The following is a 13,900-nucleotide window of genomic DNA, read 5'->3' on the forward strand; positions in this document are numbered from 1 at the left end:
GTCATCTCATGCCTTCAGGATCCAGTCCATACTCCCTGCAGTGGCTTTCACTGTCTTTCAAGAGCTCATCTGCTCAGCCTCCTCTCTTGCCACTCCTGGCTCCAGCAACACTTAGGCTTGTATACAGTGTTTCCTTTCGCTACTGTCTGGAAATCTCTGCCCAACAACCTATCGTCCATTTCTCTGTGTCTCTCTGACTCCTTTTCATTCTTCAGGGCAAGTTTAGATGCCACTTTTGTAAACATCCTTCCTATTCCCGTAAACCTCAGTTAGATGCCTTTCGTGTGCTTCCACAGCATTTTTTTACCTGTCCGACCATCATACATTCTACATCATATTGCTATTACCTGTTTACCTTTCTCCATCAGATTATAAACTGTGACAAAAGGGGCATGCCTCTCTTACCCACATTTTTATACCTAACATAAATCATAGTATCAAGTACACAATAGTTTTTCAAGGAAGATTTGTTTAATAAACAGATACAAACATAATGGGCGGCATTTAAAATGAAGGAAGGAAGGAAAGAAAAAAAAGAGAAAAAACCATGACTACTTGGATTTACTATAAATAATGAAAAAATCATTTTCCCTCTCCCTCTCCCCTTCCAGAATTTACTGTGAACAAGGAATCCTGTCTTAAGAGTTTGATGAAAACAGGTTAAAGAAAAACCTGTGATTCAATAACGTTGCTTGTTTCATTTTGTTGTTATGGCAGAGATGATGTCTATAGGTTTTCAAATTTTATTCTCCAGAATGAATGCATTTAAAAAAATGTACGCCTTTATTAATAATAATTATACTATATTAACTATATTTATCTAATTAAATGTAAACATGAAATTCTATGCATAACAAAATTGCTCTCCACAAACAATAATAGTTGAAGTCTATATTTTTGTCATTTTAATATACAAATAAAACTGAAGAATCTAGTCATTTTACTTTTAGGGTACAGATTTTCAGTGAGGCCTTTTCTGTAATTAAAGATATTACCCATTAAGTTAATTAAATGTTATTTCATTAAAATATTAATAATATTGTTCATGTGTTCCAGGTCTTCCTCATGTTTAAATAGCTCCATCAATTATAACAGAACAGAAACATATTTAAGACCTAAGTAACATTTGTTTGTGGAGATAATTATCAATGGATGAAATATCACCTTTTTTTTTTTTTGAGGAACATTAGCCCTGAGCTAACTGCTGCCAATCCTCCTCTTTTTGCTGAGGAAGACTGGCCCTAAGCTAACATCCATGCCCATCTTCCTCCACTTTATACGTAGGATGCCTACCACAGCATGGCTTTTGCCAAGTGGTGCCATGTGCGCACTGGGGATCCGAACTGGGGAACCCTGGGCTGCTGAGAAGCAGAATATGCGAACTTAACCCCTGCACCACCAGGCCGGCCCCACACGTTTTTTAATTTGAAAATTGCCATCAACTTTAATCAACACATCCTAATGCATATTACCGATTTGCCATTTCTTTTCATTCAGAATATTTAGTTTCTTGCTCATATTTCAATGGAAATTTTGTTGAGAAACAACTGAGATGCTGCTAAGAAGAAAGGCTAGGCTGAGAATCTTTGCTTTATAGTTTCAGCTTTCATTATATACTTACTTTGGGACCACTGAAACCCTCCTGATTTTCCATCTTCATTCCTTGATCTGTAAAATGAAGTTTACCTCTATGCGTTCAAGGCCAGTTCACATTCTTTTCCCCTCTCTTTCTCTCTCTTTTAGTATCTTCCTCTTCGTTGGATTGTTTTCCTTAATCTATGAATGTTCTCAAATTTTTCCGTTATAAGAGAAAACTTGTTTCTAACAATAGTCCTTCTTCAACTATTATCCTTTTTATTTTTCATGAGTGCTAGACTTCTTGAAAAAGTACTATTTACATAATCACTTCTTATTTCATGACGATCCATTGGTAGCTTCTCTACTCTGTTCAAACTGCTGCCACAAAGATCACCTATGACTTTTGGTCAAGAAAATTCAGTTATTTTCCCAAGTTATCTGCTTCAAAACTCCTGTAGTGTTTGGCACTGTTGATCTGCCTTCTTAACACTCTTCACTATTTATTTTATATCCTTCTAATGTTTCTCATTTCCCTGTCATTTCTTGATCATTACTTATCTGGCCCTTTTATTCCTCTAACCTTATGACTTATTTTCAAGTTTCCATCTTCCAAGCATTCTTAGATCTGTGCAACATCCCACTTGGCAGATCAAACTATCTTTTAGGTACGAATACCAAGTCCATACTTTCACTCAAGATGTATGTGCTAGCTTTAGCCTCTCATTTTCAACTGCTTGCTGTTCACCTGCACTTTAACAATCTGCTAACAACTCAAATCCAGAATGTTCTTTTCATATCTTTTCCTTGTTCTATTTTGTATTGCTGCTAGTAGTCATTTTTAAGATGCTTTGTATTTAAAAAAAAAAGAAAGCCTTTCAACATGTATATTATTACTACAAGAACAGTTTGTAATAGAAGGATGAGACTTCCTTAATATCAAAGAGAAAATAAAAATCAGAGAACCTAATTGAGATACAGGTAAATGCTGTGACATTTTATCAAAGTGACAAAGTGGTAGAAAATAGTTATGTAATAAGGAAAAGAGGAGGTGCCAGACTTCCAGGATGGTGGAACAAGGAGTTTCATAAATCTGTTCCTCCTTAAAAGCAATGAAAACACTGGCAAAAATTGTCAAAATGAAATTTTTCAGATTTTGAAATTAAATAAAGACTTAAAACAATCTGAGGAGTATTTTTTCAAGAAAAACAGAAGCTTGGTAAGAGCAGCTTGGTTTGTGGCACTTTGAATTGGCCTATTTTTATTCTCCTCTCCTGAGCTCCAGTCTTTACAACCAGGGGAGCTATGAAAAGCAGCAACCTTGCAAACAAAGGAAGAGGCAGACTGAGTGTGACTCTCCTCATAATTCCCATCCCCAGGACATGTCACAATTTGACCTTTCTCCTCACTCTCTAGTGGATGACTCACACTTCCTGCTTTTAAAACTTACTACAAAACCTTAACTAAAAAAGTATAATATTAAAGAAAATGTACTGGCATGTGGTAGACATGTAGATGAATGGAATAAAATAGAACATCCTGCAATTTATCCATAGGCTAGAGTAACGGTCAATTGATCTTTTTTTTTTTTTTTTTTTTTGTGAGAAAGATTGGCCCTGAGCTAACATCTGTTGCCAATCTTCCTCTTTTTGCTTGAGGAAGAATGTCACTGAGCTAACATCTGTGGCCATCTTCCTCTATTTTGTACATGGGACACCACCACAGCATGGCTTGACAAATGGTATATAGCTCCGTGCCCAGGATCCGCACCCACAAACTGGACCACCAAAGCGGAACACTTGAACTTAACCACTCTGCCACCAGGATGGCCCTGGTCAAGCAATTTTTGACAAGGATACCAAGAGAATTTAATGAGACAGTCTTTTTAAAAAAATGATGCTTAGACAACTGTATTGTCACATATAAAGGAATGAATTTGGACCCCTAACTCATACCATGTACAAAAGTAAACTCAAAATGGATCATAGACCAAATTTAATAGCGAAAACTATAAAAATCATAAAGGAAAACATAGGAGTAAATCTTCATGACCTTGGGTTACGCAGTTAATTTTTAGATATGACATCAAAAGCACAGGTGACAAAACATAAATATAAATAAATTGGACTTAAAAGTTGAAATATTTCAGGGCTGGCCCCGTGGCCGAGTGGTTAAGTTCGCGCGCTCCGCTGCAGGCGGCCCAGTGTTTCGTTAGTTCGAATCCTGGGCGCGGACATGGCACTGCTCATCAGACCACGCTGAGGCAGCGTCCCACATGCCACAACTAGAAGGACCCACAACGAAGAATATACAACTATGTACCAGGGGGCTTTGGGGAGAAAAAGGAAAAAATAAAATCTTTAAAAAAAAAAAAAAGTTGAAATATTTGTGCTTCAAATGATACCTTGAAGAAAGTAAAAAATGAACCCACAGAATAAGAGAAATATCCACATGCCATATGTCTGATAAGGGCCTTGTTTTTAGAATATATAATGATCTCTTACAGCTCAATAATAAAATGACAACACAGTTTTAAAACTGTGCAAAGGATTTGAATAGACATTTTCCCAAGGAGGATTTGCAAATGAGCAATAAGCAGATGAAAAGATACTCAACATTACTAGTCATTAGGAAAATGCAAATCAAAATCACAATGAGTTATCACTTCACACTCTCTAGGATGGCTATAATCAAAATGACAGACAATAAAAACTTTGAGAGAACATGTAGAGAAGTAGGAGCCATCATGCATTGTTGGTGGGCAAGAAAAATTGTGCAGCCATTTTGGAAAACACTTTTGGAAAGCAGTAACTTAAAAGGTTAAATTTCGAGTTATCATATGTCCCAGCAATTCTGTATGTTCATAGGAAATGAAGATCTATGTTCACTCAAAAATGTGTACATGTTTTTATAGCAGCATTGTTCATAATAGACAAAAGTGGAAACAGCCCAAATTTCCACCAACTTAAAAATGGCTATAAAAATAATAATTAAAACAATGGATATACAAAATGCAACGTATCATGCAGTTTAATATCATTCATCAATACAAAGAAGTGATATATACCACAACATAGATGAATCTTGAAAACATTATGCTAAGTGAAAAAAGCCAGTCACGAAAGACCACATGTTTTCTTTCCTATGAATTGTTCAGAATAGGCAAATCTATAGAGACAAAAGGTAGATTAGTGTTTGCCTGGGCAGTGGAGGGTGGTGAGATATAAGCACTCAGTAAGCTGAAAGTTGAATTTAACCAGAGTTGTGGTCAAGTGCTGCTTAAATAGTCTTTATATGCTACATTAATATTGATGTAGAAACCTATTGAAATGGTTCATCTTTTGTACATCAAATTGCACAAAGAAAATTGTGCATGGCCTATAAAAGATATTCAGATTGTCTAAGCATCAGTGATCTTGCTACAAGTAGCCACAGAAAATAAACATTGTTCTTTTTGTGAGAATCATTTCCTTTGTTCTATTTTTTTCATAGGCCTAGTCTCAAATTTTTCTTTTGCTGTATGTAGTGTTTTTCTGGTTTGATTTTCGTTTAAAAGTGAACAGTTTTAATGGAAGTATTTAAATTAAATTTCAGTTTTTTCTGTGCTTTAGCTTGTTACACTAATTTCATGTAAATATTGACATTATATAATTCTTGTTTTTGAATTGTCTTTTCTAGGTGTTTTCAGATCTTCCAATAGTGTGGGGAAGTCGAAACATCACCATAGACCCTGATAACGTAGTCTCGTATATTCTACACGTCTGCCCTTGGAAACGTGGAGTATTCAAAGGTAACAAAACCATTCATAAAATATTATTAACTACCATGCTAGGACTGATACATGATGAGAAGAAATGAAAATGTAATTTACACTTCCCCTTTCTAATAAATGACCCAGAGGGAAATTTGGTTTTCCATTTCACTCATTAGCTTTCTAAATAATCAGAGCTTTGGAGCATACATTTTAGGTGTAGGACTATACTCTCTTGTTCGTTTATTTGAAATTATTTGTGGGACAAATTCCTAGAAGTAGAAATATTTTGTTAAGGATATTTGCATTTAAAATTGTGATAAATCCTTTCAAATAGTTATGCCAGTTTATGAAGCAGATAGCATCCTATGAGAATGTCTGTTTATAGGGCTAGGTATTATAAAAACATGTATATGCACTTAATTGATGTGTGAAAAATAGGTTAAAGGTTTTGATACATGTGAAGTTTTATTCCTTTGTCTCGAATGAAACATTATTTATACAAATTTCCCTGATGGTTGCCGAACAGCATTGCTTGCTTGCGAATGGGGGCGAGGGGTATTCCTACAAGGTTTTGAAGGGAACAGGGATGATAAGTGTAGAAGAGTAATAGGGAAGAACTGAGGGGCTGTAATTCATCAAGGGAATTAGTTGTCCTATTTGGGAGAGAATTCAGTGCCCCATGGTGGTTGGCTTTTGCTGAGGAAATTATTATAACGTAGGTAAATGGACACAATTTAGAAATGTAGAAAGCATACGCTTAGTAGCAATCTTGTGCTCCCTGGAAGTACTAGCCTCTCATCCCTGCTTGCCTCAACAGAGTGTGTTAGCTTAGAAGGTGTAGAGAGCTGCTCCAAAGAAGTACAGAGAGCCTAGACTGGGTGCCAATGCTATTAACAAGCAGACGGGACCTTTTAGAATGGCAAACACAACCCAATCAATACCACTGTAATAGAATGTGCAGTGAAGGAAGAGCCAACCTGCCACCCCCACTCTCTGCTTCTATTGGCTTGACCTCAGATGTCCCTACAGTCATAGTCGTTCGCATCTTCTGAAATCTTCCATTTTCAGACTTTACAAAGTCCGTTAATAATTCTCCATGTGATAGGTAGATTTTGATAGTGAGCCTGTTCTAAGCATGTCAATAAAGTACCATATTTCATCATTTTTTAAGGTAATTGAGATGATCTGAATTGATTTTAAGAAATATCAATTTCAATTTTCATTTTAATCATCAAATGACAATCCCAATGGTTGGTGAATTTTCCTTAGTTTTAGGATTTTAACTAGTCTTTTGTAAAGGGCAGCAAGTCATTCAGAATTGCCATTATTATTTTTGATAAATGTAATAAATCTCAATTTCTTGTTCAAAGAAGGCAGTGAATTCTGCTATGTATGAGAAGGAGCATAAGAGGGACCTCAAACTGTAGAATATTGTTGAATTATGAATATTTACAACTACTTTAAACAAAACCCCTGGTCCATGAATCAAACTCTTAAGGTTATAGAAATGGAACTAAGAAGAATTAAATAATCAGACTTAATGTGCTTTTCCTTTGTATAGTCATTTTTTTGTTGCTTTTAGTAGCATTTGCGACCATAAAATTTCAGTACATATTTTCACTAATCAGATATGGACTCTTTAGCATATTGGTTAGGAGGATTTTAGAAGGAATTTGGGGAAGTTAAAGGCAACTCAGTGTGCATTATTAAGTGAGGATGAAGTAGGTAAATGTTGACTGGCTACACAAGACGTTTTGCAGCCTTAATAATTTTGAAAAATATTTGCAAGGCACGATCATGATCGTTCTTCCCAGGGTAGTCCCTTAGAGTTGAATTCAGTATGATTTAGAGAAACTGAGCCTGTAAAGAAAGCTAGCTTCATTTTTATTGATATTACTGTTGGAAGACTTCTACGATATTTTAAGCAGTATAAAGGCAATTGCTTCTGAACAGCCGCTAATCTGATATGATATAAAGAAAACTAGACTATAACATTTTCAGACATACATGAAAATGTTCCTACTTGTCCTGGTTAAAGAAGTATATCAGGTGTGTGTGTGTGTGTATCAGTGGTCTTTTAAACTTTGTGCTCTTTTTCAATTCTGTTCTTAATTATATAAGAATTATTTATATAAGACCTATAATTTGGGAAGCCTTGATAAGCATAGTAGTTATAAACAAAACTGACGTTCAACCAATTATGCTCTCTTTGTTAAAATACTGTGAAAGATGCTTTTCCTTATATGTTGAGAAATGCTCAATTGTTTGAGCTCCACTATTGTGTAACCCTTGCCACCCTAACCACCACAGTCCCTCCTCCAACCCCCCCTGGACTTCCCAACAATCCAGCAGCAACTAAAGAGTTAACACGTGATGCATCAGAGTGCCTCAGGACTTTGATCCAGCATCCTTTCATTGGTCAGAGCTGGAATATAGGTTTGTTAATTGTTTCCAACGTTGCCACTGGATACAAATATGGATATCATATGACTCCTACCTCCTAGGAATTCATATCTGGTAGTGAAAGTACATATCCATATGTCATCTCGGTATTAGGTACAGTCTGTTTTACCAAAAGTTTAAACATGGCACTGGGGAGCATGGTAGAGGGAAATAGTAATCCTAACAGTGGGGATCTGAGAGGGCTTCCTAGGGGGTAATGGGTTTATCTGTAGCTCTAAGGATGGGCTTGGATTTATCAGCCAATATGGTGGGGAGGGTATTCCAGCAGAGGAAACAACCTTATTGGAAACACAGAGAAAACACTTTCTGTAAACAATGAATAGAGGGGTGTGTCTGGAGTGTGTGTTTGTGGTAGCGAACGCAGGGTGACATACACTGAGAAATACAGGCAGACTTTGTTGGGCAGTTTTGTTTTGCTTCTTATTGTACTGGGAGCCATTGAAGATTTCTGAGGGGCATGGGTCAACTGAGTTCTAGAAATAGAAATCTGGAGATAATATATTAAACAGATAGGAAGGGCAAGAGAGGGCAGTTAGATCTGAGAGATCATTTAGGGGCCTTTAGCAATATTCTCATTGATCAGTTCTCAATATTTGTTTGTGCCATTTCTTCCAAAAGCAGACTCTGAGAAAGAGTTTAATTGCAAGTAGTTTATTTGAGAGGTGATCACAGGACCACTCAGAGAGAATGAGGGGAAGTCAGATGCTGAAGGGAGAAAGTCAATAAAAAGGGTGAGGAAGTTGGGGTATTTATCCACTAACTTCCATCAATTATTAATTAAAGTTTCTCTTAGGAAAGATTCCCATGGCAGTGAATTCCCACTGGAAAAGAGTCCCAGGAAACCACTGATGTGGGTGGAAACTGTCTGCAGAGGGAATTTTATTGGGGCACTGAGAGCATATACTAAAGTGGGTATCATGGCGTATCGATTGGTAGGTAGAAATTTTGAGAAATGGATGAATTTGGAATTTTCACAGCAACCTGCAGTGAGCTACAATCATGATTCAAGTGTGCCTGTGAGGAGGTTTGAATTTGAATGCCTATTTGGCTAATGCAACAAAATGTTAAGACTGATCATTCTAAGCGAGAGTGAAAGGCTGACCAAACTAGGCCAGTGATAGTGGGTTAAAAAACAGAGGGGCAGTTTCAAGAGAAATACAGTCATACGTTGCTTAGTGACAAGGATGCATTCTGAGAAATGCGGTGTTAGGCAATTTTGTCATCGTGCAAACACTGTAGAGTGTACTTATGCAAATCTAGATGGTTCAGCCTACTATACACCTAGGCTATGTGGTACCACTCTTATAGGACCACCGTCGTATATGTGATTCACTGTTGACCAAAACAGTGTTATACCGAGCATGCCTATAAAAAGGGAAACTGTTGCTGTAACAGTTTGGGTTTCCACAGAATCAAAGTCTGTGAGATGGGAGATTAGCATTCAGGACATTTATTAGGGAATGTGTTGTGCTCAACACCTCTGGAAGGAGAGGTAAGAAAGTATATCGGCCAGAGGGAGAAGTTGAGCTTCCAGACAGGCCCAGTGAAGGCTTCAGTCAACTCATTGGGGCCTCTGAAGCTAGTATGGCCCTTCAGAGTTGTCCCAAGTTGGGAGCAGAGGACTGGGCCTTTATACTGCTGTGTTGATCAGTCATTGAAAGTAGGCTGCATGTGGAAGGAGGTTTGAACTTGAATGGGTCATTTTTCTTCGAGTCAGGTAATGCCTACAGAGGACTGACCTGATGACGGTCATCTTCCAGCATCTTCCAGACATCGTTTCCCAGTAGCTACAGAAATAAGTTCTTCATTCCTGAAAAGGAATATGGTTGATGCAGCATAGTGTCCACCACAGCTGCATTTGATGAAAATTGGATATGGAGAGAGAAGGGGGAAAGGAGGGTCAAATGTACTTCTGATACTAAGCAACTCTGAGGAAGGTGGTACCGTTAACTGTGAGAGAGAAACAATCGGTAGGATAGATTCACTAGTTAGGAAGGGAAAGCCCAGTTCTATCTTGATTTGAAAATTATCTTTTTATGTCAATAAATTTCAGAAAAATGGAAAAATGTTGAATCAGTCAACCTAGATATGAAAACATGTAACCTAAAAGGGAAAGAAACAGACAAACAAAACCAAACAAAAATATCATGCGTTAAGGCATGGCAGAAGTAATGTGTTAATAACCGAATGCCTTAAAATATAATGGCTTAATTCTCTCCTTAATAACCAGGAAATAACCTCTTTAGTCTGGAGTGCAAAGCTAATATTACTGTCTGTTATTACAGGATTGTATGTAATTGTACAAATGCAGTAAGGGCCTGTTGCCTATTTGTATTAGTGAAATATGCAAGTAAATCTCCACTTGTCTCAGAGGGAAGCTTTATTTTTTGCATAAGACTAATACTTCCGTAAAGATGATTAGGCCTTAGTGGTCAGCATATACTTTAGTAACAATAATCCTTAAATTAATTTTGATTGCAGTAACATAATGTGATTCATAAATATCATTTAGAGATGGCTATAAACATGCATGTCCACGACATGGAGCAGTTCACTTCTAATAAAGCACTAAGAAAATGAACTTGTCCATGTAAAAATTAAAGTTGTATAATTTGGTATAACTTACATATCACTTTTTTTAGTAATTAGCTCTAGTTGCTCTTTAACAATCTACATGGAGCACATATGTCTCTGCCATAACTCTTCTGAGTCCCTTGTGAGGATGTCACACTAATCAGCTCAGTGCCCTCCAGTTCGTGAATATCAGGGTCATAATATAACCTTTAAAAGCACATTTTAATAACAGCAAACAGGTGACTGTCTAAACTTGTTGGCATGCCTCTAGGGCCCCCTGTCTATGTCTAGAGCTATGAAGGTAAATAATTAGTTTGGGGTTTGGTGGTCCAAAACTATAATGTGAAATCTGGGCCCCAAATCACGCAAATGTGGGTTCTTCAGCTGATGACTTTTTCTCTGATTCCCAATTATGGCCCCAAAAGTGAAGACCCCAGGCCACCACAGAGTAGCCTGTGTCACAGAACACATGGCATCTCCAGTGATGACTCACTACACTGGATTCCTGCGTTCTCAGTTTGTATGTGTGTTTAACTTAAAAGTTTTGGTTGGGAGGAAGTTCTCTGAACATCACTTCCAACATATTGTAAAATGGCAAACCCTAAATATTTTAAACATGTTTTATCTATTCTTAACTAGTGCAGTTGATTTTTTTTAACACAAGTATAGGACTTCATAATTATGTCTTATGAATTCCTACTTGTGAGCAACAAACATACCTTCATCTCCAGGGGAAAAGTCTTTAGAATTCTAAGAATCATTAATGACATTTGTTTGTAACCAAAGGAGGGAACTCAGGTAGTTGAATATTTTACCTTTGTCCAAGGAGTGATGGAAGTACAATAGAGAAAACTATTAACGAGGATTGTTTATTGAGTTATGAGTCATTCAAATGTATGAACAAAAAATCAGGCTGAAATAATTTAATATGTTGATCATGGCCTAGTGGCCTAAAATGATCTCTAAATTTTACACAAGACTATTTTTACACCTAAAACTAATACAATGTTGTATGTCAATCATATCTCAGTTAAAAAAATAAGGAAAATTTTCATATAGCATTTACTTAGAGGGTCAAGTCTCTAGATGTTATAGAATACTACGTGGGCACGGTTCATTGCCATCACCGAGGTGCTTTAACTGTTTATTCCACGTTAGAAAACTAAATATTGAAAATACACATTTAAAGTGATTTACACTCATATTAGTAAATTTAGTCTCCACTCTGAACATTCAAGATAGAGTAATCTGAGATTCTTATTTTCTGTGACCCTTGGTAAGCCGGTAGCTCCGGAAAGTAGGTGACAATGATCGGTTTTGGTGCAGTCAACAATTACCTTGTATTTTTTCAATAGCAAATGAAAGCGGGGTTTTTTGCTTGCTGAAAAGTGATTGTATTCATTCAGTTCAGCACAACTGTGAATTATAACTAGAATTCATTTCTGCAAATTTGCAATTCAAAAGTCTGTATGCTGGAATGTCATCTATTATGACATTGACACCAGAAACCCTCGTCCAAACAATTGCAAACAAGCTTTCAGTCAGCTTTGCTAAGACTTTTTAAGATTTCTTCTCAATAAACTTCTACTGAATGTCAAAACAAAACGTTTAATGTGTGCACAATAAAGTTCTTATGTTAGGCCTATGTTTAAACAAGATAGAAATAGTTTTTATAGTTGGCATCCTGCTACTCTCTGAAATGATATGCTATGCAGAAAGATATGTATTACCAGTTGCCATCTTTGAAATACAGATTCAGTTCAAAATTAGATTTCTAATATTGTATGTCATGAAAAGCACTGCTTGTCACGTGTACTTTCAGAATGTGATGCTGAGTAAACATAGTGCTATTTAAATTTGCATTTTTCATTTAACGCTTGGGCAGTATATTCATGCTAACCACCACGTTGAAATGGCAAAATTGCACATCTTTCGCTTTGCTATTTCCTATTTTACTGTTATTATGTTGCAAAGGAACACGTTCAGAAGTCAAATATGACCTCAACTTCCAATTATATGATTCTCTGGTTGTATGATCTTGGTAATATAATTAACCTCACTGAATATTAGATTTCTTACATGTAAAATATAGATAATATTTGACCTTCTAAGGCAGTTATGAGCATTAAATTGGAATATATGAAAAGTGCTCATCCAGTAGCTGCTCAGTCAATGTTTATCACTCTGTTTTTTTCTCTGAGGAAGATTTGCCCTGAGCTAACATCCATGCCGGTCTTCCTCTTTTTTTTTTTTTTTTGGTATGTGAGCCACCACCACAGCATGGCTACTGACAGATGAGTGGTGTAGGTCTGTACCCAGGAACTGAACCTGGGCCACAGAGGTGGAGCACACTGAACCTAACCACTACACCACCAGGGCTGGTCCTATCACTCTTATTTAATATAATAACTCCCATTTTTTAAAATTTCCTAACATGATATGGATATATGGGGGTATTTGAAGCTTTTGTCCCCACTCTGTCCTAGTTTATCTCAATGAAAATGCCAGGGAGGATGCTATCCAAAGCTTGGCTAAAACTGAATTTGGGTCTTACTGGCTTGCTCCCACCACCATTGTGAACTGCTACATAGGCATAAAAGCATAAAAACTAGTCGGATGGCCCTGGTCTTTCAAAACAAGTGTTGGTTGCTATAAAGTATTTACATGCTCTTTTGGATAAAAGAAATGGTTTCCAAAAGCAGGGCCTTGAGGTGCTGCAGAGAGAATAAATTGGGTTTGCTAGGATGCTCTCATGGTCTTTTGGGCTCTCTTCTTTGCTTTTACCATCTCTGCTTTCCCAGGTAGCGGGTGCTCTGATGTTTCATGATAGCTTTGGCCACCTGCATGGTATTACCTTCAAGGGCTTGTGAGCACTACACCTTTTTCCTGCCCCTTGACTACAATATCAAAATAAGTGTTAACTCTAGTCTCAAGCCCTACTTAGATGATTGTCTACAGATAAACTCATTCATGTCAATAGATCAATGAGTGATGACATATACTGCAGTTTCTGCCTTTACACAAGGTGATCTGTCCTTTGACTGTCAGGCCAGCATTGGCCTCCAGACCAACACCCGGCAAACAACAGCAGCTATCCAGTGAATATCAAAGGAAGAAACAATACACTTCGAAAATAGTTTCTGAAGTATTTAAAAAATTGCTTAGTAGTGCGCTAATAGAAGTGCGGTAAAATATGAGAATAAGGAAGATTTACAAACTTAGAGAAAAGCATGAATTTGAAAATGGCACCTCTTCTGTCAAGCTGAAGGAAGATACTCCTGGAATTTCATTGTTTACCATGAGGCCCACGTTTAATTGGTACAACACTCACTTGTAATTCTTGATTATGTGTTAGAGACGTAGTTCTCCTTGGGAATGCAAGGCAGGCTGTTGATCCTCTATTGAATATAAACTTCACAGTGAGGTGAATCCCAAACAGATGAACAAAGAATAGCATTCGATGGCGGTGAAACATACGTGACCTTATGGAACTAAAAGGAGATGCAGATAAATATGTTAGATAGATAAATAGAT

At 36.9% G+C, this 13,900-nt stretch overlaps 1 protein-coding gene across 1 annotated transcript in view; it reads left to right on the forward strand.

Annotated features, from left to right (window-relative positions):
* Positions 1-13,900, forward strand: part of CFAP47 (cilia and flagella associated protein 47) — a 423,229-nt gene that overhangs the window by 286,485 nt on the left and 122,844 nt on the right. Inside the window, exon 49 of the mRNA XM_023634518.2 lies at positions 5,254-5,365. Within this exon, the coding sequence (XP_023490286.2) occupies positions 5,254-5,365 (112 nt within the window). The remainder of the gene's footprint in view (positions 1-5,253; positions 5,366-13,900) is intronic.

This window comes from Equus caballus, chromosome X (genome assembly GCF_041296265.1).
Source record: "Equus caballus isolate H_3958 breed thoroughbred chromosome X, TB-T2T, whole genome shotgun sequence".
Classification (NCBI taxonomy): Eukaryota; Metazoa; Chordata; class Mammalia; order Perissodactyla; family Equidae; genus Equus; species Equus caballus.